This window comes from Saccopteryx leptura, chromosome X (genome assembly GCF_036850995.1).
Source record: "Saccopteryx leptura isolate mSacLep1 chromosome X, mSacLep1_pri_phased_curated, whole genome shotgun sequence".
In the NCBI taxonomy this organism is placed as follows: Eukaryota; Metazoa; Chordata; class Mammalia; order Chiroptera; family Emballonuridae; genus Saccopteryx; species Saccopteryx leptura.
The window spans coordinates 109,634,966-109,658,881 of record NC_089516.1 but is presented as its reverse complement, the minus strand read 5'-3'; the positions used below and the strand labels follow the sequence as shown (position 1 = coordinate 109,658,881).

Sequence of the window (23,916 nt, the reverse complement as noted above, 5' to 3'; positions counted from 1 at the left end):
ATTGGGACACGCCTAGAGGCACATAGAAAGGGACCTTGAAAACAACTGGCTCCAAGCCCCACCTGATTATGCTAGCGGCTCTGACTGATTGAGCCTTACCCAGAGCCCTGTGCTGAGTGGGAATAGAGTGAGGATTTGCCAGCTCTTTGAGCCTCTTACTCTCCAGGCAGAGGTAGCAACAACTCCATAGCTGGATCATCAGGCTGCTAATTCAGGAAGGAAAGACTAGGAGAGAGGCTCCAGGAACACGGACTCTCTCACTGTCGGAGCCTATAAATGCTAATGAGCCTCGACTGCCAGCGACACTGAAGCCCAATATATGACATCGCCATAGAGATTTATCAACTGCAAACCTCTACCTAAGCGTGCCACAGGGGCAAAACCCGGGGTACAGAGTCACCGACTATGAAGAGGGAGAGAAAAGAAAGAGCAAGAAGATAATCTCTCAAAATCAAGAATAATCCACAGACTTTATAACCTATCCCATTTTATTATATTTGTTCGTTTGTTTTTCTTACCTTCTTGTCTTATTTTCTTTCTCTTGCAATTTGGTCGTTTAATTCTCTGCCGGTCTTACTCTCCCCTCTCCTTGAACTACACTACCCGTAAGTGTTACATCTCCCATTATCTTTCCTTTCTTCTTCCTTTCTCTCTATGAGGGTTGCACTCCAAAACCCTTAACTCTCTCTTTCTCTCTCTCCTTTTGTTCTTTTTTCTTCTTTTTGTGTTTTCCTCTTTCTTTTTTTCTCCCTCTATATTAGTTTCTTCTTTTCTCCTTTATTTTTCCTCTCATTCAATCCTCAATCACGAACAATTTATTTAATTTGGGACTCAAATTTTTCTTTGTGGCACTTTGGGTTTTTTTTTACTTTGATTTTTAACTCACTAGCAGTGCTCCCAAACCTGGCTCTCCATTTTATCTAGTTCTAGCTCCACTAAATACAATAGTAATTTTAAATTTTTTTTCCCCTTTTCCTGTTTCCCTCTTATTCCTCTCATTATATCTCTTAGTCAACCATCACTTAAAAGCAAATCATTTTATTCTTGACCCAAACTTTTTCCTTTTTTACATTTTGTGGGTCCATACCCCCCTTTTTTTGCCCCTTTATCACTTCTCCCCAATGCAGGCCGCCCTCCATTATAGGTAGTTTTTGTTCTATTTTGCACAATATAATTCACAGTTCACCACAAGATTTTCTCAAGGAGGGGAGAGGAGAGGAGAGGAAAAACAAAGGGGGGGGGAATAATATTTTTTTATTTTTTTTAACTTTTTATTCTTTATTAATTCTCATTAATACTATCAACAAAACAACCCTCAGATGCCATTAAGGAAAAGGAAATTGAATATCATGGATACAAAAGACAGAGAGGTAGCACAGATAGATGAGGAAAAATCTATGGAGAAAAAATTTAATATATTGGAAACCTTGGAGCTAAATGACAGAGAATTTAAAATAGAAATCCTAAAAATACTCAGAGATATGCAAGAAAACACAGAAAGGCAATTCAGGGAGCTCAGAAAATCCCCACTCCAGAAATTACTATAGGGGGTTTTTCAACCAGATACAAAGAACAAAACAAAACAAACCCACAAGTATAAGCTCCACCAAGAACACAATAAAACCAATTTTAAACTGTGAAAACAACAACAAAAAAAGGGGGAGAGGACGGAGATTAACAGTAGCAAAGGACGATGGAGTGCATAAGTACTCACAAGATAGTGCACTACAATGAACAAATGGTGCTGGGAAAACTGGAAAGCCACATGCAAAAGAATGAAACTGGACTACAGTTTGTTTCCTTGTACTAAAATTAATTCAAAATGGATCAAAGACCTAAATATAAGACCTGAAACAATAAATTACATAGAAGAAGACATAGGTTCTAAACTCATGGACCTTGGTTTTAAAGAGCATTTTATGAATTTGACTCCAAAGGCAAGGGAAGTGAAGGCAAAAATAAATGAATGGGACTACATCAAACTAAGAAGTTTTTGCTCTCAGCAAGAGAAACTGACAACAAAATAAATAGACAGCCAACTAAATGGGAAATGATATTTTCAAACAATAGCTCAGATAAGGGCCTAATATCCAAAATATACAAAGAACTCATAAAACTCAACAACAAACAAACAATCCAATAAAAAAATGGAAAAAGGACATGAACAGACACTTCTCCCAGGAAGAAATACAAATGGCCAACAGATATATGAAAAGATGCTCATCTTCATTAGTTATTAGAGAAATGCAAATCAAAACTACAATGAGATACCACCTCACACCTGTTAGATTAGCTATTATCAACAAGACAGGTAATAGCAAATGTTGGAGAGACTGTGGAGAAAAAGGAACCCTCATTTACTGTTGGTGGGAATGTAAAGTAGTACAACCGTTATGCAAGAAAATATGGTGGTTTCTCAAAAAACTGAAAATAGAACTACCTTATGACCCAGCAATCCCTCTACTGGGTATATACCCCCAAAACTCAGAAACATTGCTACATAAAGACACATGCAGCCCCATGTTCACTGCAGCATTGTTCACAGTGGCCAAGACATGGAAACAACCAAAAAGCCCTTCAATAGAAGACTGGATAAAGAAGATGTGGCACATATACACTATGGAATACTACTCAGCCATAAGAAATGATGACATCGGACCATTTACAACAAAATGGTGGGATCTTGATAACATTATACGGAGTGAAATAAGTAAATCAGAAAAAAACAAGAACTACATGATTCCATACATTGGTAGGACATAAAAACGAGACTAAGAGACATGGACAAGAGTGTGGTGGTTACCGGGGGTGGGGGGGAGGGGAGGGGAGGTGTGGGAGGGAAGGAGGGAGAGGTGAAGGGGGAAGGGGAGGGGCACAAAGAAAACTAGATAGAGGGTGACAGAGGACAATCTGACTTTGGGTGATGGGTATGCAACATAATTGAATGACAAGATAACCTGGACATGTTTTCTTTGAATATATGTACCCTGATTTATTGATGTCACCCCATTAACTTTAATAAAAATTTATTTATAAAAGCAAGGGAAAAAAAGAAATATCCCCTAATTTTTATGAATGTGTGTGTGTATAATATATAATATATTGCCTTCTTCGATGGCATTTAATGTTTGATTTGTTTCCTTAATAAATAGGGTCATTACCATCATTACTGTTCTTTAGCACATTCAGGGCCTTTCAAATGGTTTGCAAGTGGGTGATAATATTGGTTCCAAGCCTTCAAGGCAACGGGGCCGGGCACAGGGAAGCCAAATCTGGGATTTATCTGTTCTCACTGCCAATTTACTCTAGCACTCAGCGCAAACATTTACCATGTTCTATGTGTGTCATGACATGAGAAAAAGTTGAAACCGCGGCCATACAAAATCATTGTGCTATGTAAGAGTCCTTTTATAATTTTTCTGATTCTTCTCTTATATTAAGAACATTACCTGATATGGTTATATGTCAACTTACAGGTTGTTATAGTTTGGTCCTTCTAATTTGTTGTGAACTCAGATACCAGATTTTAAAAAATCATGCAAGAAGTAAGTATAATGGATTTGAATAATCCTGAGCAGCTTTTCTTTTAGATGATGAGCTTTAATGCATGGAATAAAAAGCAGCTTTCCTGTTAGCCAGAGCGATCAGGCAAGAGAAAGAAATGAAGGCATATGTATATCAGGAAAGAAGAAGTAAAGGTATCATTTCTTTGCAGATGACATGATCCTGTATATAGAGAATGCCAAAGACACCACCAAAAAACTATCAGAAACAATACACCAATATAGTAAAGTTGCAGGATGCAAAATCAACATACAAAAGTCCAACACTTTGCTATATGCCAAAGAGGAAACTTTGAAAAATGAATTAAAAAACCAATTCACTACTGCAACAGAAACAAAAAAAACCAAAAAAACCTAGGAATAAACTTAACAAAGGATGTGACATACAGTACCTATATACAGAAAATTACAGAACAGTACTGAAAGAAATTGAAAAAGACACAATGAAATAGAAAAATATAAAAATATTTCATGTTTATAGATAGGAAGAATCAACATAGTTCAAATGGCCCTATCCCAAAGCAATATACAAATTTAATGTAATCCCTATCAAAATCCCATTTCATTTTTTAAAGAAATAGAACAAAAATTACCAGGTTTGCATGGAACCATAATAAACCCCGAATAGCCAAAGCAATCCTGAGGAAAAAGAATGAAACCAGAGGTATCAAGCTACCTGACTACAAATTATACTACAGAGCCACAATAATCAAAACATCATGGTATTGACAGAAAAACAAGACATACAGAACAATGGAACAGAACTGAGAGCCCATAAATAAAACCACATATATATGGATAAATCATTTTTTGACAAAGGAGCCAATAACACAATGGAGAAAAGAAAGCCTCTTCAATAAATGGTGCTGGGAAAATTGGAAAGCCACATTCAAAAGAATTAAACTTGACTACAGTTTGTCCTATACAAAAATTAACTCAAAATGGACTAAAGACCTAAATAAAAGATTTTTTATTTTTTTACAGAGACAGAGAGAGAGAGTCAGAGACAGGGAGAGACAGGGACAGACAGACAGGAACGGAGAGATGAGAAGCATCAATCATTAGTTTTTCTTTGCATGTTGCAACACCTTAGTTATTCATTGATTGCTTTCTCATATGTGCCTTGACCATGGGCCTTCAGCAGACCGAGTAACCCCTTGCTGGAGTCAGCGACCTTGGGTTCAAGCTGGTGGGCTTTGCTCAAACCAGATGAGCCTATGCTCAAGCTGGCGACCTCGAGGTCTCGAACCTGGGTCTTCCACATCCCAGTCCGACGCTCTATCTACTGCGCCACTGCCTGGACAGGCTAAATATGCGATTTGAAACAATAAATTACATAAAAGAAAATATAAGTACTAAGCTCATGGACCTTGACTGTAGAGAACAATTTATGAATTTGACCTCAAAGGCAAGGGAAATATAGGCAAATATAAATGAATGGGACTATATCAAACTAAAAACTTTCTGCACAGCAAAAAATACTGGTAAGAAAACAAATAGGCAGCCAACTAAATGGGAGATGATATTTGCAAACAAAAGCTTCAATAAAGGTTTAATATCCAAAATATATACAATATAAAGAACTCATAAAGCTCAGCAACAAACAAGCAAACAATCCAATTAAAAAATGGAGAGAGGACCTGAACAGACACTTCTCACAAGAGGACATACAAATGACCGACAGGTATATGAAAAGATGCTCAACTTCACTAGTTATTCAAGAGACTCAAAAACTACAATGAGATGCCTCCTCACACCTGTTACGTTGGCTATTACCAACAAGACAGGTAATAACAAGTGTTGGATAGGCTGTGGAGAACAAGAAACCCTCATTCACTGCTGGTGGGAATGCAAATTATTACAACTATTATGGAAGAAAGTATGGTGGTTCCCCAAAAATTTAAGAATAGAACTACCACATGGCCCAGTAATCCCTCTACTGGGTATCTACCCCCAAAACTCAAAAACATTAGTACATAAAGACACATGCAGCCCCATGTTCATTGCAGCATTGTTCATGGTGGCCAAGACATGGAAACAACCAGTGTTCCTTGATAAAGGATTGGATAAAAGAGATTTGGTACATATACGTAATAAAATAGTACTCAGCCATAAGAAATGATGACATAATGACATTTATGACAACATGGATGGGCCTTGAGAACATTATACGAAGTGAAATAAGTAAATCAGTAAAAGCAAAGACCTATATGATTTCACACATAGATGGGATATAAAACTGAGACTCGCCTGACCAGGCGGTGGCACAGTGGATTGAACGTCAGACTGGGATGTGGAAGGACCCAGGTTCGAGACCCCAAGGTTGCCAGCTTGAGTGCTAGCTCCTCTGGCTTGAGCAAAAAGCTCACCAGCTTGGACCCAAGGTCACTGGCTCGAGCAAGGGGTTACTCGGTCTGCTGAAGGCCTGCAGTCATGGCACGTATGAGAAAGCAATCAATGAACAACTAAGGTGTCGCAACGAAAAACTAATGATTGATGCTTCTCATCTCTCTCCTTTCCTGTCTGTCTGTCCCTATCTATCCCTCTATCTGACTCTCTGTCCCTGTAAAAATAAATAAAAAACTGAGACTCACGGACATAGATAAAAATGAAGTGGTTTGGCCCTGGCCGGTTGGCTCAGTGGTAGAGCGTTGGCCTGGCGTGTAGAAGTCCCGGGTTCGATTCCCGGCCAGGGAACACAGGAGAAGCGCCCATTTGCTTCTCCACCCCTCCCCCTCTCCTTCCTCTCTGTCTCTCTCTTCCCCTCCCGCAGCCGAGACTCCATTGGAGCAAAGATGGCCCGGGCGCTGAGGATGGCTCCTTGGCCTCTGCCCCAGGCGCTAGAGTGGCTCTGGTCCCGGCAGAGCGAAGTCCCGGAGGGGCAGAGCATCGTCCCCTGGTGGGCAGAGCGTCGCCCTCTGGTGGGCGTGCTGGGTGGATCCCGGTCGGGGGCATGCGGGAGTCTGTCTGACTGTCTCTCCCGGTTTCTAGCTTCAGAAAAATACAAAAAAAAAAAAAAAAAAAATGAAGTGGTTACCATGGGGAAGGGAAAGGGAATGTGGGGGAGGGGGACAAGGAACAGGTGGGGTGAAGGGAGTAAAGAGGGACAAATATACAGTGACGGAAATGGATTTGACTTTGGGTGATGGGTGTACAACATAATCAACAGTTCAAATGCTGTAGAAGTGTTTACCTGAAACCTATGTACTCTTATTGATCAATGTCATTGTATTCAGGTTAATTTTGTAAAGAAAGAAAATAAAAAATAAAAAATATCTTTCCTGGACATTTATATGTCTCCTGAATAATTCCTAATTCTCTGGTTCCAGACAGCTGTCATTGCTAGACAGCCAAGGTCCAGCTCTCTGAACGTGTTATCATAGATCTGCACTGTGGGTTCGCACTTTTCCTGAAAATTCTCAAAGCTTTCTTGCTATACTTTCCACACTAAGAAAAGATCAGAATCAAGTAGAGAATTTGCTCTGGGTCTGAATTTTTTTTTAATTTTATATTTATTTATATTTATATTTTATCCATATTTTATATTTTAGGTGGAATGATCGTTTTTGTATGGGAAACAGAATGATCACAATCCTTTTGTAACATGTAGTTTAGTTATTTAATATCTATTTACCTTTCTTTTAAAATCAGAAAACAGCTTAAGGTAATATGAAATAAAGGGCAAATGTAAGTTATACAGACTATAGGTGCCACAGAAATGGAGAAAAGGAAGGAATTTACTATGAACTGAAGAAAGTCAGGAAGATCTCATGTAGTCGGGTTTGGAAAGACAAAGAGGATTTGCAGAGATGAAGAGAAAGGGAAAAAGCAACCTCAAGGACAATCAAGTTCTTCTATTAACACTTCTGGTATCTGTTGTTCAGAAAAATAATATAGGCACGATGCAAAATTTACTGATCATTTACTATATATCAGATACTATAAAAACGACCAACACAGCTTCAAAGACCTCTTAATTCGTTGGCTGTTGACAAGGAGTTGTGGTGGTGGATGGACTTAAAAACTGGATAGAGCACAGAATTTAAATTGTATAGTAGTTGTCACACTTATATTTTAAGTAAAACCTTGAAATGAAGAAAGGGCGTGTACTGTAACTCACGTTTTCTGTTTTAACCTTCCGCCATCAGTATCTGTTGGTTGAGACTGTAACTTCTCCTCATCATCTGACTGTGCTGCACCATTACTACGAGGGGAAAAAGTAATTTTAAAAGAAGCCATTTCCCTAACACTTCTCTAAAATCTCTCTATGTATACTTACTATGGAATTAGCTAATCGTAGTTTTGGGAAAAAAAAAAACCCTCTATTAAAATGCTTTATATAAGTATAATTTAAATGACTCTGAGAATTAAAAAACTTGAAAGATCAAAGAATACAATCGTTAAGCAAGGTGCAGTGTAGAAAATGCAAGGGAATAAAATTTAGGAACTTAAGAAGAACTCACGACAAACAAGACTTTCTTCTGGGTGAACATGCTACACAGAAATGACAAACTAACTTGTCAATACCTTTCTCTTCACTCACACTCAGGCACATCATGTATAATACTTTGAAAAGCTTTACTTTCACAGAAGTCAGTCCTTAGATGTACACATATCCCACAGTAAAGTCAATCACCTTACTCTAAAGTCATTTTCTGACCTTCCAAATTATATAAAATTTCTGATCCTTAAAGCAAGATTTCGGAAAAAGCAACATGGCTTTTTAGCCTCAGTATGTTTTAATACTGCCTGTGGTATAAATCATTTTGGTCCTGGCTGGTTGGCTCAGTGGATAAAGCATCAGCCCGGTATATGGATGTCCTGGGTTCGATTTCCAGTCAGGGCACACAGGAGAAATGACCATCTGCTCCCCCCACCTCTCCCCCTTTTCTCCCTCTTCTCCTCCCATAGCCAGTGGCTTGACTGATTCGAGCACTGGCCCCAGACAGGGGTTGCTGGGTGGATCCCAGCTGGGGCGCATGCGGGAGTCTATCTTACTATCTCCTTTCCTCTTACCTAATAAAACATTTTAAAAGAAGAGAAACCGAATACTATGGGATTAAAGATATATACTATTTTCCTCTAGTAACTGAATAGCTCAAAGAGAAAACAAAAAAGAATATATCCATTAACTATTTTAATTCCAAATTAAAAAAAGAAAAGGCTGAATGAAACCAGATCAGGGACTGTCATAGTTCATAAACAGAGAAACCTTTACCATTCTGAATGAAATACTAACAAATGATAAATAGTAACATTAGGTCATACCTTACATATTCCTTAGTCCTTCTCATGATGTGCAGGGTGAGAGGATTGATACCTGTTGGCAGTTTCTCTTCCGCAAGACTCAAAGGTATTTCTTCTCCAGTATCCAGGTTCTTAATCATTACACTGGCAAGAATTTCCTGAGGTAAAAAAATAACACCAGAGAATAATTTATAATTTAAGTATCTTTTTGAGTCTTCAAAGCTCTCCAAACTTAATGACTTTCTAGATACATTCAGTACTGTGCACAATAATTTGTAACATCTTTATTGATACAATTCACACACTGCAAAATATACTCATTAAAGAATAAATAGTTCAATGATTCTTAGTATATTCACAGAGCTGTGCAACACCACCAATATCTAAGTTTAGAACATTTCTTCTAACTCCAAAGGAAATCCCATACCTATTAGCTGTCATACCTTTTTCCCCTCACCTTCCAGTGGAAACCACTAATCTACTTTTGGTCTCCACGGATTGGCTAATTCTAGACATTTCAAATGCATTATATCATAAAGCATGTGGTCTCTTGTGATTGGCTTCTTTCACTTAGCACAATGTTTTCATGGTTCATTCTTACTATAACATGTATCAGAACTTATTTCTTTTGACCCTGGATGGTTGGCTCAGCCACAGAGCATCGGCCTGGCCTGTGGAAATCCTGGGTTAAATTCCTGGTCAGGGCACACAGGAGTAGTGACCCTTTGCTTCTCCTCCCCTCCCTCCCCTTCTCTTTAAAAGTATCTCTTCCCCTCCCACAGCCATGAATCGAATGGTTCGAGCAAAGTTGGCCCCGGGCACTAAGAATGGCTACATGGCCTCACCTCAGGCACTAAAATAGCTCAGTTGCTGAGCAACAGAGCAGAGGCTGCAGATGGGCAGAGCATGGCCTGGTAAGGGACTTGCTGGGTGAATCCCGGCCAGGGCACATGCAGGAGTCTGTCTCTACCTCCCTGGCTCTCACTAAATAATAATAATTTTAAAAAATTATTCCTTTTAATTGCTGAAAAACAGTACACATGCATGGATCTACCCCATTTTATATACCCATTCATCAGTGAGAAACATTTATGTTGTTTGTGCACTTTGAACACTTGTATGTGTATATGTGTGTGTTTGTGTGTGTGTGTATATATATACATATATATTCGAAGTTAGAAGCAGGGAGGCAGTCAGACAGACTCCCGCATGTGCCTGGCAGGGATCCACCTGGCATACCCACCAGGGAGCGGTGCTCTGCCCATCTGGGGCATTGCTCCATTGTGGCCAGAGCCATTCTAGCGCTTGAGGTAGAGGCCATGGAGGCATCCTCAGCGCCCAGGCCAAGTTTGCTCCAATGGAGCCCTGGCTATGGGAGGGGAAGAGAGAGACAGAGAGAAAGGAGACAGAGGAGGGGTGGAGAAGCAGATGGGTGCTTCTCTGATGTGCCCTGACCGGGAATCAAACCCGGGACTTCCACACGCTGGGTCGACGCTCTATTGCCGAGCCAACCAGCCAAGGCCTTGTGTGTATTTCTTATGCAGACATGTTTTCATTTCTCTTTGGTGTATACATAGGAGTGGAATTTCTGCAGCATGGTAACATGATGTTGAATATTTTGAAAAATGCCAAAGCATTTCCCAAAGTACAGTAATTTTTTCAAATGTGTTTTTTATAAGAAACAAAAACTAAGATTTTTTCTGTAAAACTTCATTCTGAATAAATTGGACTATATACATTAAATTTTAGTGGTAAGAAGTATTGATACTGTATGCACTGTATGTGATCTTACAAGTATAAAAACATATACCTATCTTATTGTCATTTCTTTTTAAGCCCATTTTCTATAAAACATAGACTTTGCCTTCAATATATTCCAAGATATAATTGTGGGAAAGGCCAGGTTTAAGTCAAAGTTGCAAACTCACACATATTAAAAAAACAAAATCTAAGACAATATTCATTTTTTTTCTTCTACATTATGCTTTTTTTGTCTAATGACAATAAACAAAACTTTTTTTATTTTTATATTTTTGTATTTTTCCAAAGTTAGAAGCAGAGAGGTAGTCAGACTCCCACATTCTTCCAACCGGGATCCACACGGCATGCCCACCAGGGCGCAATGCTCTGGCCATCTGGGGCATTGCTTAGTTGCGGCCGGAGCCACTCTAGTACCTGAGGCGGAGGCCATGGAGCCATCCTCAGCACCTGGGCCAACTTTGCTCCAATGGGGCCTTGGCTGTGGGAGGGAAGAGAGAGACAGAGAGGAAGGAGAGGGGGAGGGGTGGAGAAGCAGATGGGCGCTTCTCCTATGTAGCCTGACTGGGAATCGAACCTGGGACTTCCACATGCTGGCCAGATGCTCTACCACTGAGCTCAATGGCCAGGGCACAATAAACAAAAAATTTTTAAATTATATAAAATATTATACACATAAAATTACCCATTTTAAGAACTTTTCATTGTAGAGCTTGGTGGCATGAAGTACATTCATACTGCTGTGCAACCATCATCGCCATCCACTTCCAGAACCCTTTCCCCTTCCCATTATGGCTTTTACATTTTGTGTTTTTAAGGACAAAAAAATATATAATTATACCTCATCAGTGAGCTCTCTCCCAGAGTTGGATCTAGGTCTCTGAGGGCCCAGCACTTCACTTGCTATTGTCTGCCCATCAGGTGCTTTTCCATTTTCCTGAAATTATAATTTTGTAAACAGAAAGTAGACTGAATCCATTTCTATAAATATTCAATTATCCATTACCACATACGGCTCTAAAATATTCCATAACTCAGATAATGGAGCCTGCTGAAAATTTAAATGGAACACTCCATTTCAGCTCCTTATTAGTCCCAGCATTCTGAAAAACAGGTATCAAAACTATCGCCGCCCATGAATGTCTTCATACTCTTGAAAGCAAATACATGTTCTCTTGGAAAGCGACCCCAGAGCAGTTCTCTACCACTAGAACACTAGCACAAAGGCTGCCACGAATCAGGGCTCTGTGTGTGGACACCTCAAAGGCACAGGCCCTCTGACTTTTTCTGTAAAGAGTCAGGTAGTAAATATCTTAGGCTTTTTGCTTCATAAATAGTGTCTGTCATGTATTCTTTCTTTTAAAAGGCACTCTTGAAAAATATAAAGACCATTCTTAATGTGGGGACCCTACAAAAAGAGCCCACTGCTAACGTCTGCTCTAAGACTCTGAGAAGACTAGATAGTGTTTTATCTCCCAACTTGCTAACCGCCCCAATCAGAGCTACCAAGTCCTCGAGCCCAAGAACTTGGCTCTGGTAAAAATTCATGTTACCAAGTCCTTTCCATTGCCTCATATGTAGTTATATATAGCATAGTGTATGAAGTTGGGTTTTTTTGTGATTAGGAAAAGGAAATAAAAAAATAAATAAAAGTCCTCTATTTTGTCCACTGTAGTTCCGATAATGAAGATTGTAGTTGGTATTTATTGATATCAACCACATTACAAATAGCAGCATCTGTCATTTTTGCAATGCCTAATACATGGCCAGGTACTTGGTATACTTCAGCTCTTTTCTTCCTTGCAAGAAACCGTCAAGGAAAGTTTCTCCCTCATTTTATTCATGGGGTACTTGAAACTCAGATGTTAGATAGCTTCCTGGAGTCCCCTAGTTATTTATAGCAGAGCTGGACAAAGGATATAAGGAGGACAGGTTTTGGGGATGAGGAAATATTTGGCCTAGAGAAGAAAGAAGGTTTGATAATCAACAAAGCAGCAAGTTGTGGAGAGTTGATGAAGCCTATATCTAATATAACACGAATTCACCAACCTGGGCAGTAACTATTTTATCTCCACTGGTAGCACTTGCCAAATCAAGAGAAGGCTGAGAATCCTTGGCTGTACTCTCTGAAGCCATGGTCGCAGTTAGAGTATCAGATGTAATATTTTCTTTGGGAACTGCAATAATAATAATAATAGTAGGAGTAGTAGTAATAATAATAATTTCTTATATAGGACTTTATACATAACTTGAAAAGTGCGTTACCCTTTACTTATCTGACTCTTATAACAATCCTGTGACAAAAGTGGCTTTATTACTCTTTTTTCTTTAGTGAGGTGGGGGGGGAGAGAAAGAGAGGGAAAGAGTGACAGACCGACAGAAAGAGAGATGACAAGCATCAACTCATGGTAGTGGCACTTTAGTTGTTCATTGATTACTTTCTCATATGTGCCTTCACCAGAGGGCTCCAGCCAAGCCAATGACCCCTTGCTCAAGCCAGCGACCTTGGGCTTCAAGCCAGCGACCTCAGGGTTTTGAACCTGGGTCCTCAGCATCCCAGGTTGACACTCTATCCACTATACCACCACTTGGTCAGGCTATTCCTCTTGTTTTTATTTTATTTTACTTTTTATTTATTCATTTTAGAGAGGAGAGAGAGAGGGGAAGAGGGAGAAATGAAGGGAGGAGCAGGAAGCATCAACTCCCATATGTGCCTTGACCAGGCCAACCCAGGGTTTCGAACCGGCGACCTCAGTGTTTCCAGGTCGACGCTTTATCCACTGCGCCACCACAGGTCAGGCTACTCTTGTTTTATATATGGGGAAAACAGGATTCAAACAAGCTGAATTCCTCAAGGCTGTACAACTATGTACTCAATTTAAAAAAAAGAGAGAGGTCTAGTGCCCAGTAAACTTAATTCAGAAATAAAAAGTTAAGAGAGAAAAAGAGATATCTCAGACTTGATTTCAAATCTTAATTGTCCAATCCCATATTCTTTTTATCATGCCACACTGACTGTTCAACAATAACAGATCTGAAAATTTGCAGTTTGCTGAAATGTTCAATTATAGTAACTAATCACCAATGTAAACATTTTCACTTTTTATTACCAAAATGATTTTTCCACGCAGTCATCAGTATAGTTTAAATAGCATAAACTAAAACAAAATCAGAAATTTAAACATGTTCAACTCAAAAATCTCTCCACAAAAACACTTATTTCTCAATTAATACTTGCCGTCTAGATCAGGTGTTTTAAGAACCTCAAATTCCAGTTCGCTTTTCTTTTTTCTCGGGGGCGGAGCAGGTCGAGATGGAGGTGGTGGTCTAGGAGGTGGGAAATTAGTTGGAGGGGGTGGGCGCGCTGGAACAGGCTTCTTAGTGCTAGCCACTATGTCGGGCTCTGGAGTGAGCTGCCTTGGGGGTTTGGCAGGGGCTGCTTCTTCCACAACAGCAAAATCTTTAGTAGATGAGGAGTCTGCGGACGCAGACTCTAGAACGTCACTTCCTTTGGTTTCCACTGCTTCCTTGTTCGATACTTCTGCTTCAGTTTCAGGCGCATGAAGCTGCTCAGCTGAACTGATTTCAGTTAATTTAGTGGTTTCGTCTACGGGTTTCTCACAGGTATCATCGGAAGGAAAACATTCATTTGATCCTAATTCAGTTTGTTCAAAATCATCCGGACTCTCTGCCCTTTCGGAATCTTCCTGCAGGACTTGATCTATGGCCAATAGTCCGGGTACATTGCTAAGATCTGCTGCACCCACGAGAGGACCGGCAGCAGCCTGATCAGAGTGTCCTTTTCCTTTGGAATCCAAAGAGTCATCTTCAAGCTGTTGTACTTTCTGACTCTCCTCAATAATACTTTCAATGATCTGAAGAAAGAATAAAAGGCAGTTAGTTTAAAAAAAAAAAATGAAGCCATTTACAAGAACATAATAATAGCTAATCATTTATAAAGTACTTACTATGTGCCAGGCAACACTTTACATATTTGAATCTTTAAAACAACCTCAAGAGAAAGCACTCTTACTATCGTCATTATACAAATGAGGGAGCTAAGGCTTTGAGGAACCAACTGATTTGTCCAAGGTCACATAGCTTATAAGTGATGAAGCTGGCATAAACCTTGGGAGTTTGGTTCCAGATTCTGCACTCTTAACCATTATATATAACAGGAAATCTGTGTCAGCACATCTAATCACAAAAGCCCAATCAACCCTGTATAACAAATTGCAAACTTAAAATCTTCATTCAGACTCTTCATGTCGTAGTTCATTTATATATTTATGCCAAGTTAGCTGTAGTAACAGCCTGCTGATTTGAACCTGGTTGACAAAATCATGAGAATGAAATCCATCTCATACAAGAATTAAACTTGTTGCCTGACCAGTGGTGGTTCAGTGGATGGAGTGTCGACCTGGGACGCTGAGGTCTCTGGTTCAAAACCCCCGATGTTGCCAACTTGAGCGTGGTTTTGCCAGCTTGAACACAGGGTCTCTGGCTTGATTGCAGGACCACTGATACGATCCCATCGTCACTGACTTAAGCAAGGGACACTGGCTCAGCTTGAGCCTGCCGGTCAAGGCACGTATGAGAAACCATCAGTGAACAACTAACATGGTTCAACTACAAGTTGATCAGTATTAAAAAAAAATAGGATGGCCCTGGCTGGTTGGCTCAGTGGTAGAGCGTTGGCCTGGCGTGTAGGAGTCCCGGGTTCGATTCCCCGCCAGGGCACACAGGAGAAGTGCCCATCTGCATCTCCACCCCTCCCCCTCTCTGTCTCTTTCTTCCCCTCCTGCAGCTGAGGCTCCATTGGAGCAAAGTTGGCCCGGGCACTGAGGATGGCTCTATGGCCTCTGCCTCAGGTGCTAGAATGGCTCTGGTTGCAACAGAGCGACGCCCCAGATGGGCAGAGCATCGCCCCCTGGTGGGTGTGCCGGGTGGATCCAGGTTGGGCGCATGCGGGAGTCTGTCTGTCTCCCCGTTTCCAACTTCAGAAAAATACAAAAATAAAAATAGGATTCAACATGTTTAGCTCAAGCTATGACAGGAATAGCCAGCAGATACAAGGTTAATATTCTTAAACAGAATACACTTAATACCCCACTAGTAAGAGGGATGGACGGCAGGACCAGAAAAAAACTTCATATGCCTAGTTCACCTTGCCTTTCCCCCCTTTATTTCTTATAGATAGCTAAAAAATACAGATAGGTTTTATATGTACTCTGAGATTTAAAAGAAACTATTTTTTCTACACAGGTTTGTCATTATTGACACCTTAAATCTCCCAGCCCACTCAGCTTTCCACCATGCCCAACCATGGATGACTTCCGCTTTCTCAATCCCTTGACTCCAGAAAGTTAACAGAATGTGTCACAGGCCGTCTTGAACTGGATGGTATTGTCACTGAGTAATATTCATTTTTGATTTCTTAAACTTTTTCTAAACCTTCAAAATTATAATCCCAGATGTACATCACTTTTTTTTTAAAAAAAAAAACTTCATTTATTCATTTTAGAGAGGAGAGAGAGAGAAATGGGGGGAGCAGGAAGCTACAACTCCCATATGTGCCTAGACCAGGCAAGCCCAAGGTTTTGAACTGGCAAATTCAGAGTTCTAGGTCACCGTTTTGTCTACTGCGCCACCACAGGTCAGGCCTACATCACTTTTATAAGAGGAGTATTAACAAGAGTCCCCCTGATTTGACAATTAGGTGGTTACTGAGCACTGAGTGCCATAGTGATAACAGAAGGCAGTAAATTACAGTGGGGTCAGGAATGACTAAGAAGTGAAGCCACAGAGACAGCCAGCACATTCTATGGTTTCAAAAACTTGGCTATAAATGGAAGAGGATACAAGAAGGTGAACCAGTAGTTTTATAAACTGAGAGGAAGGAGCCAAAGGAAAGGAAGAAAATTCTAGGGAAGAAAAGCAGGTCTCTCTATTAGATCCAGGACACACATTCTCTATTTAATCAGCATGCAAACCTTGTGAGGTGTTTGGATTATCTCCTTTCCACAAAAGCAGGTATCTGAGTTAAAACATTAAGACTTTTGCCCAAGGTTCTACAGCTAGTAAGCTAGAAAATCAAAACTGAAATCTAGGTTTTCCTAAAAACTCTATGATTCTTTATATTATGCCATACTACTTCGGACAAAAATACAACTAAATTCTCAACAATGACATGAAAAGGAAGTTACAGATAAAAACAAGCTGGCAGGTCACGGAAATACAAGATGATGAAAAGGAGTAAATTCACACAACGGAGCCTCTAAATTCTTCATGCAGCAGGAAAAATGGTCACCTGCTCAAAGTGAGTGGGATACAAGTAGGCAGAAAGAGCATGAAGTGAATGTAAAGATTTGAAATAATCACTATACATAATGGAAAGGCTCATGCCATTAGAGGTGTCAAAATGAGGTAGAAAATCCTAAATCATCCCTAATCCTTTATTTGAGAACAATCTCTTTCTTCTCTGAATGCCTGTCATTCTGATTGTTCATTACAGTATGATCTATAATATACATACAAGGTAGTATATGGGCTAGCTCTGTATAAATATTTTCTCCACACGGGAAAATTAGTTCCTGGGAAGCAAGACCCATTTAAGGCTTGATATGCCCCCACCATAACACCTATTTACAGTGCCTGCCCCTATATTTGGTTTCCCTGGGTCTTTAAGAGGTAGCAAACAGGGAAAGAGCAAGACAACCGTGAGAATCAAAACCAACATGGAGGTGATCATGCTCAAGCAACTGTTTGCTTCAAAAAAAACTCACTGCTTTCCCAGTCATTATAAAATAAAAACCAGATGTTTTAGGATGACATAAGGCATTCCCATAATCTGGCCTTAACTTTGGTCTCTACACTCATCCCTAAACATTTTGCACATTCATCATCTCCGTGCAGTTCTGTGGTTACGCCTTTCCTCTCCCATCTCTGCCTGCCCAAATCTTACCCATTCATCAAAACCAGCTCAGATGGTACTTCCTCATTCCTACCCCAAAGCAGGAAGTAAAGTCTCCTTTTGTGTTCTTATAGTTTCTAAGTTTACTTGAACACTTTTCTATTACATTTCGTCTTGTGTTTATTCAGTTTCCTCCTGTACTAAAATGAAAGCTACCAGGAGAAGGGACTGTGTCCTGGTCCAGGGTACAACCACAGCCTTTATCACTGATGTATAATACTTTATTCCAGTGGTTCTCAAACTTTCGAAGTCAGGGCACATTTAAAATCCTACCAATAATTGTAGGTGCACTATATACAAATTTCTGAGAAATATGTTATAATAATTAAGTCAAATATTTAATAAAAAAATATAAAGTCCAAGAGCGCATTTATGGTAATTAAATGAAATAAATTTGACAAAATAAAATTTATTCTGACATTAAAAAACATTTTTATGTTACATTTTTTGAGTTACGCTTTTTAGAATTCGTAAAAAAAGGGGTTAAAAATAAAAACAACAAAAAAGTTTTTTTATATATATACATTCTTAGTAAGATTAGTAAATTTGGCAGGTTCTAGCATGAATGTGTTAAGTTTTTTCATTCTTGTGTTTATGAGAAATATGAGCCTGATATGTCCTAGCAATTTCTTCAATGTTTGGACATCTATTTCAAAGGCAAAGTCTCATTTCCTTGTCAATACATTGAAGAATTCTTCTCTTTTTACTCTTAATTGCGTTGAGTACAGAAAACCCCCACCCATCCATATCATCTTAACTTGACAACAGACAAAGGATAGAAGAAACTTGCCTCCAGTCTTTCCAGGGAACATGGGGGGTAGTATAAACAATCTAGCACCAGAGCTTAACAGCCTTTTGCAACCTAATCAGGCAAGTGAGGTGGGGGGTTGGGCAGACTGTCAGCTTACAGCCAATTCCCCACACCTCTGTCCCCCCTAAATCTAAACTCCAAAAACCCTGTTGGTTTTTTGGTCCTCAACAGGCACATATTTTTCTCTGGAATACCATAGGGTGCACCTGGAAATCTTCTAGGGTGCACACTTTGAGAACCAGTGCTTTATTCAATTAAAAAGACTAGAACTTAAAAAGTGATACCTTATAGTCTTAAGCCTCACTCTCTGTCTCATGGTGTTTATTATTCAGCTTCTAAGCTCCCCTAAAAACCCACCATTTTTTTTACTACTAACTATGGATAGTCATGTATTTGTAATTTACCCTAAGAAAAAATTTCTTTAAAAGGTAAAGTAAAGCTCTAGTGGAAAAAGTAGAAACATTTCAAGCTTTCGACAATAATAATGGATAGACACCTGTGTAATACATTTGCTTGATCAAAGAAAACTGAACAGTGAAATTATGTAGAAATATGATGAAAATCAAAAAATGGTAAGAAGAAAAGGTAGAATACAAAAATTCTATCTACATTACAATTAGGAAAAAACTAGGTAAGAACCAGAAGGTAATGCTGAAAAATTAAGAGAGCTGTTTGTTACAGTGCACAATTGTATGCAATTTCTGATTTTTAAAAAAGCAACCACTCTTATTATTTATGCTGATACACAATACCACCATTTCTCCCAAACAGAAAAATGTTCCTTTTAAAGAAAAAGGTATGATCAATATTAAAATAGGTAGTTCAATAAGTTTTTAAACTTCATAAAGGTAGAATAATGGATCTCCATTGAGGGTGAATTTGCTCAGCACCTTGCCTAGATAGTTGGTGACGTCTGAAGATATTTTTGGATGTCATGACAGGATACAAGAAATCTACTGGCATCTAGTATTTAGAATCCACGGATGCTGCTAAACATCCTACAATGCAGAGAACAGTCTCCGAGTCTCCCCTTCCTTCTACAACAAAGAATTAGCCAGTCTCAAACGTCAATAGTGTCGCTACTGAAAAACTCTGGGGTAGAAAATGTGCCATCTTGTTGGTTTCTGGAAACCTACTGGCTAAACGGTGTCTGGGGTGCAGAAAACACTCAACATAAATGAATGGACACACACTATCCTTTCTCCTTGAGTTTTATCCTGATACTGTAAACCAGGGGTCCCCAAACTTTTTACACAGGGGGCCAGTTCACTGTCCCTCAGACAGTTGAGGGCCGCCACATACAGTGCTCCTTTCACTGACCACCAATGAAAGAGGTGCCCCTTCTGGAAGTGCGGGCGGGGGGGGGGGGGGGCAGGGCAGATAAACGGCCTCAGGGGGCTGCAGTTTGGGGACACCTGCTGAGTGTAAACTATCTCACTGTCATTTTTTTTAAGTGAGAGAGACAGACAGACAGACAGGAAGGGAGAGAGAAAAGAAGCATCAATTCTTTGTTGCAGCTCCTCAGTTGTTCACTGATTTCTTTCTCATATGTGACTTGACCAGAGGGCTATAGCCGAGCCTGTGACCCTTTGCTCAAGCCAGTGACCATGGGGTCAATCCAGTGACCATGGGGGACATGTCTATGATCTTACACTCAAGCCAGATGAGCCCGTGCTCAAGCTGGTGACCTCGTGGTTTCGAACCTGGGTCCTCTATATCCCAGGGCGACACTTTATCCACCGAGCCACTGCCTTGTCAGGCCCATTGTCAGAATCTTTATCCTGTGCGCAGTCTCTCCTAGTAAACCAAACTCTAAAGCTTCGCAGCATCAATTCTTTAAAAGGTATCAACGGCTCTATCAGAGTAATGACTTTTTATAACCTCCAACTGCTAAAGACATCCAAAGTTGCTGCACTGAACTTTTCAACACTTTTAACTCTTAATAGTAACCTTGTGAGTAATTATCACTTATTTAAATATAAACACAAGCATAAAAAAATAAGGGCACATTACAAAATATTTTTCTAAGTACTGTTTCAAACTAGAGGGACAGGGGGCTGAACGGAGGTCGAAGAGAGTAAAGGGAATCGAACATATGGTGACGGAAGGAAACTAAACTTTAGGTGTTGAGCACACAATGCAATATACAGATGATATATTACAGAACTGTACACCTGAAACCTATATAATCTTATTAACCAATACTACCTCAATAAATTTAGAAATAATAATGCTGTTTCAAGAATTACAGAATCACTTCTAAAAAGCCTGATGCATCTTCAATCACAAGTTCAACAGATTCAAGGAACATTTACTGAATATCCACCATGCACAGGGCCCTATATTAAAAGAATATAGAAAATTTTCCACTTTAAATGTACCTTATAAAAATAAAATAAAAAAACATAGTATACTATGTAAATGATAACTGCTAAACTAATATTGACATTATATTTTACCAACCTTTTTAGACACATCTTGTTTCAATTCTTGTACAGGGGACTCATTTCCAGCTTTGTGTGCAGTGTTCTCTGTTTCCTATTTGAAAACAAAAGAAAGAGACCAAACGATAACACCTTTTCTTTAAAACTCTGTTTAAAATGGGTATAAATTAGTAAATATAGCATTAATAAATCAAAGGCCCATAAACAGCTCAGATGTTTGTATACTGATAGATGCCCAGAGATTTTATGCCAACAGGAACAATATGGTTTGCATAAGGAGGTTATCAATTAGAGATTTTTAATTTTTCTACTGCAATTAAATATTTCCCTTTAAAAATACCCACTTTTTTTTTTTTTTTTTTTTTTTTTTTTTACGTTTTTCTGAAGCTGGAAACAGGGAGAGACAGTCAGACAGACTCCCGCATGCGCCCGACCGGGATCCACCCGGCACGCCCACCATGGGGCGACGCTCTGCCCACCAGGGGGCGATGCTCTGCCCATCCTGGGCGTCGCCATGTTGCGACCAGAGCCACTCTAGCGCCTGGGGCAGAGGCCACAGAGCCATCCCCAGCGCCCGGGCCATCTTTGCTCCAATGGAGCCTTGGCTGCGGGAGGGGAAGAGAGAGACAGAGAGGAAAGCGCGGCGGAGGGGTGGAGAAGCAAATGGGTGCTTCTCCTGTGTGCCCTGGCCGGGAATCGAACCCGGGTCCTCCGCACGCTAGGCCGACGCTCTACCGCTGAGCCAACCAGCCAGGGCCCACTTTTTTAACCTTAAAAAATTTACGGAAAGATAAGAACTACTAAATACCTTCGTAGCCTAAAAAGATTAAGGATTTAAGCAAAAACAACAGAATTGTTATTTCCCCCAAAGTACTGCTTCATAAATGTGCACAAATACATAATGCAGAAAACGACACTCAGACAACTGTTTTCTTAAAAATTCTAAATGCTTTAGATAAAACAAATCAAGACCTAAACAGAAATTAAACGAAGTCCTCATAAACAGTAACAGATGAACGAAATTAAACCCACCAAAAATACATATATATCTACGTATACTTTCATATATACATACGTACATATATATATATACTTGGGAGGTTAGAGACGGTAGAAATAGATAACTGCATTTTTGCTGGAAAAAAATTCAGGTAAAATAAGGTAATCATACATTTGCAAATCTTAACACCATATTCTTCTACACCTTAAAGCTGTCTTTACATTTAAAGAAGTGCAGCAATTTGAATGCTACTCCCAATACTGAATAAAAGCAAAAAACAAACAAAAATCCACTTTATAATTCTTGGTGCACATCTCAGAGCTTGTTAAAGAAAGCCAGTATTACCTTTCCTTTTTTTCTTGGTCAGATAAGCAAAATAAGAATGTGTGTACATATTAAAGTAGTACTTCTATTGAGCGTTATCAGGATATGATCATGATAAACTCCACAATGCAATTACTCTAGAGATTATTATATTCTAAAGATACAATGTGCTAAAGAAATTTCTGTAGGATTTCCAATATCTTTAAGCTGAAATTTTCTTTCATTGGATTTCTCCCAGCACTTAGGGAATATTACCAATCTCATAGATTGTACTACAGAAAAACTGTTTCATGGAATTTTAAGTATTAGATAAAATCAAAACTGTACTGCAGCCCAGTTTTCAACTTAAAAAAAATCTGTAATCAAAAGCAATTAAAGATGGGGGAAGAGTGAATTGGAAGAAGGTAGTCAAACTTTCAGTTAGAAAATAAATAGGTACTAGGGATGTTAAGTACAAAACAATGATTATGCAAACACTGCTGTTTGACACACAGGAAAGTTGTTAAGAGAGTAAAAATCCCCCCCCTGTTTTTCTTTTTCTTTCTTTCTTTTTTTTTTGGTGGGCCATCATCTTTAATTCTAGCTTGCACCCGGCGGGCAAGTAGAAACACACACTGGGCTCCAAAACCCACTCATTCAGTGCTCACAAAGCTACTGACTTATCCGAGTTTCCTAGAATCAAAGGTTTCTAGCTCACCAGACTTATTCACCTCTGTTCCCCATCTCCTTCCTACTCTCTGCACAAACTGGCTTCTCACTCAATACTCCGCCATCTTAGCTGCTTCTCCTGGCCTCCTCCACTTGGCCTTTCTCTGCTCTCCTCTCTGCTCTCTCCTCTAATGATAATCTCAGGAACCAAGCTCTTTTTTTCCTTTTTATTGTATTTATATGGAAAAATAAATGTTGACTGAACCCGTTGTGGTAATCATTTCACAATATATGTAAATCAAACCATCCTTCTATACACCTTAAATTTATAGTGATATATGTCAATTATAGTTCAATAAAACTAGGAGGAAAAAAGAACAGTTAATGCACACTAGAGAAATACCTTCAACTGCCCTACGAATTAAGTATACGCATTCAATTATCCTCCAATAACTGTATATTAGCAGGAAAACCATAAGCATTATACAATCTAATTCCACGGATATTTTCCCTAAATTAACCTTGGCAAAGTTACACACTAATGACTCCTGTACCTCAATTTAATTTGCTTGAGTTAATTTCAAAGGTCACAGATTTACACTCTTACACTGACCAAAACTGCTGAGCAGTGATTTGACTTCTATTTTATTTGGCTTTAACAAAACTCCCTTGGATTTCGAACTTTTGAAAGCTATCAACTCCTATAAATTAAACTGTTATTAAGTCATAGTTTAAGAGCTGATATGGTACCTACCAGACAATCTGATCCCTAGAGAAGGTAAATTGAAAGATTTCTTTGTAAAACTTCACTTAGTATGTCTATATTTAACATAGATACATCTATATACTGTAGATATGTATAGATACACATTGTCTATGTATATGATTCTCTCCAAGTGCTACCTACCTAAGGTCCAGCTCCTTCCCCTAGCACAGGGGTCAGGAACCTTTTTGGCTGAGAGAGCCATGAACACCACATATTTTAAAATGTAATTCCGTGAGAGCTATACAACGATCCGTGTACGTTATGCATTATCCAATAAAAATTTGGTGTTGTCCCGGAGGACAGTGATTGGCTCCAGCCACCCGCAACCATGAACACGAGCAGTAGGAAATGAATGGATTGTAATACATGAGAATGTTTTATA

The 23,916-nt window shown here is 39.3% G+C and overlaps 1 protein-coding gene across 1 annotated transcript in view; it reads right to left on the bottom strand.

Annotated features, from left to right (window-relative positions):
• WDR44 (WD repeat domain 44) overlaps positions 1-23,916 on the bottom strand; it is a 103,441-nt gene that overhangs the window by 36,229 nt on the left and 43,296 nt on the right. Inside the window, exons 3-8 of the mRNA XM_066356870.1 lie at positions 20,816-20,890; positions 13,807-14,443; positions 12,618-12,745; positions 11,410-11,505; positions 8,832-8,968; positions 7,684-7,767 (exon numbers count right to left, since the gene is read on the bottom strand). Of these exons, the coding sequence (XP_066212967.1) occupies positions 7,684-7,767; positions 8,832-8,968; positions 11,410-11,505; positions 12,618-12,745; positions 13,807-14,443; positions 20,816-20,890 (1,157 nt within the window). The remainder of the gene's footprint in view (positions 1-7,683; positions 7,768-8,831; positions 8,969-11,409; positions 11,506-12,617; positions 12,746-13,806; positions 14,444-20,815; positions 20,891-23,916) is intronic.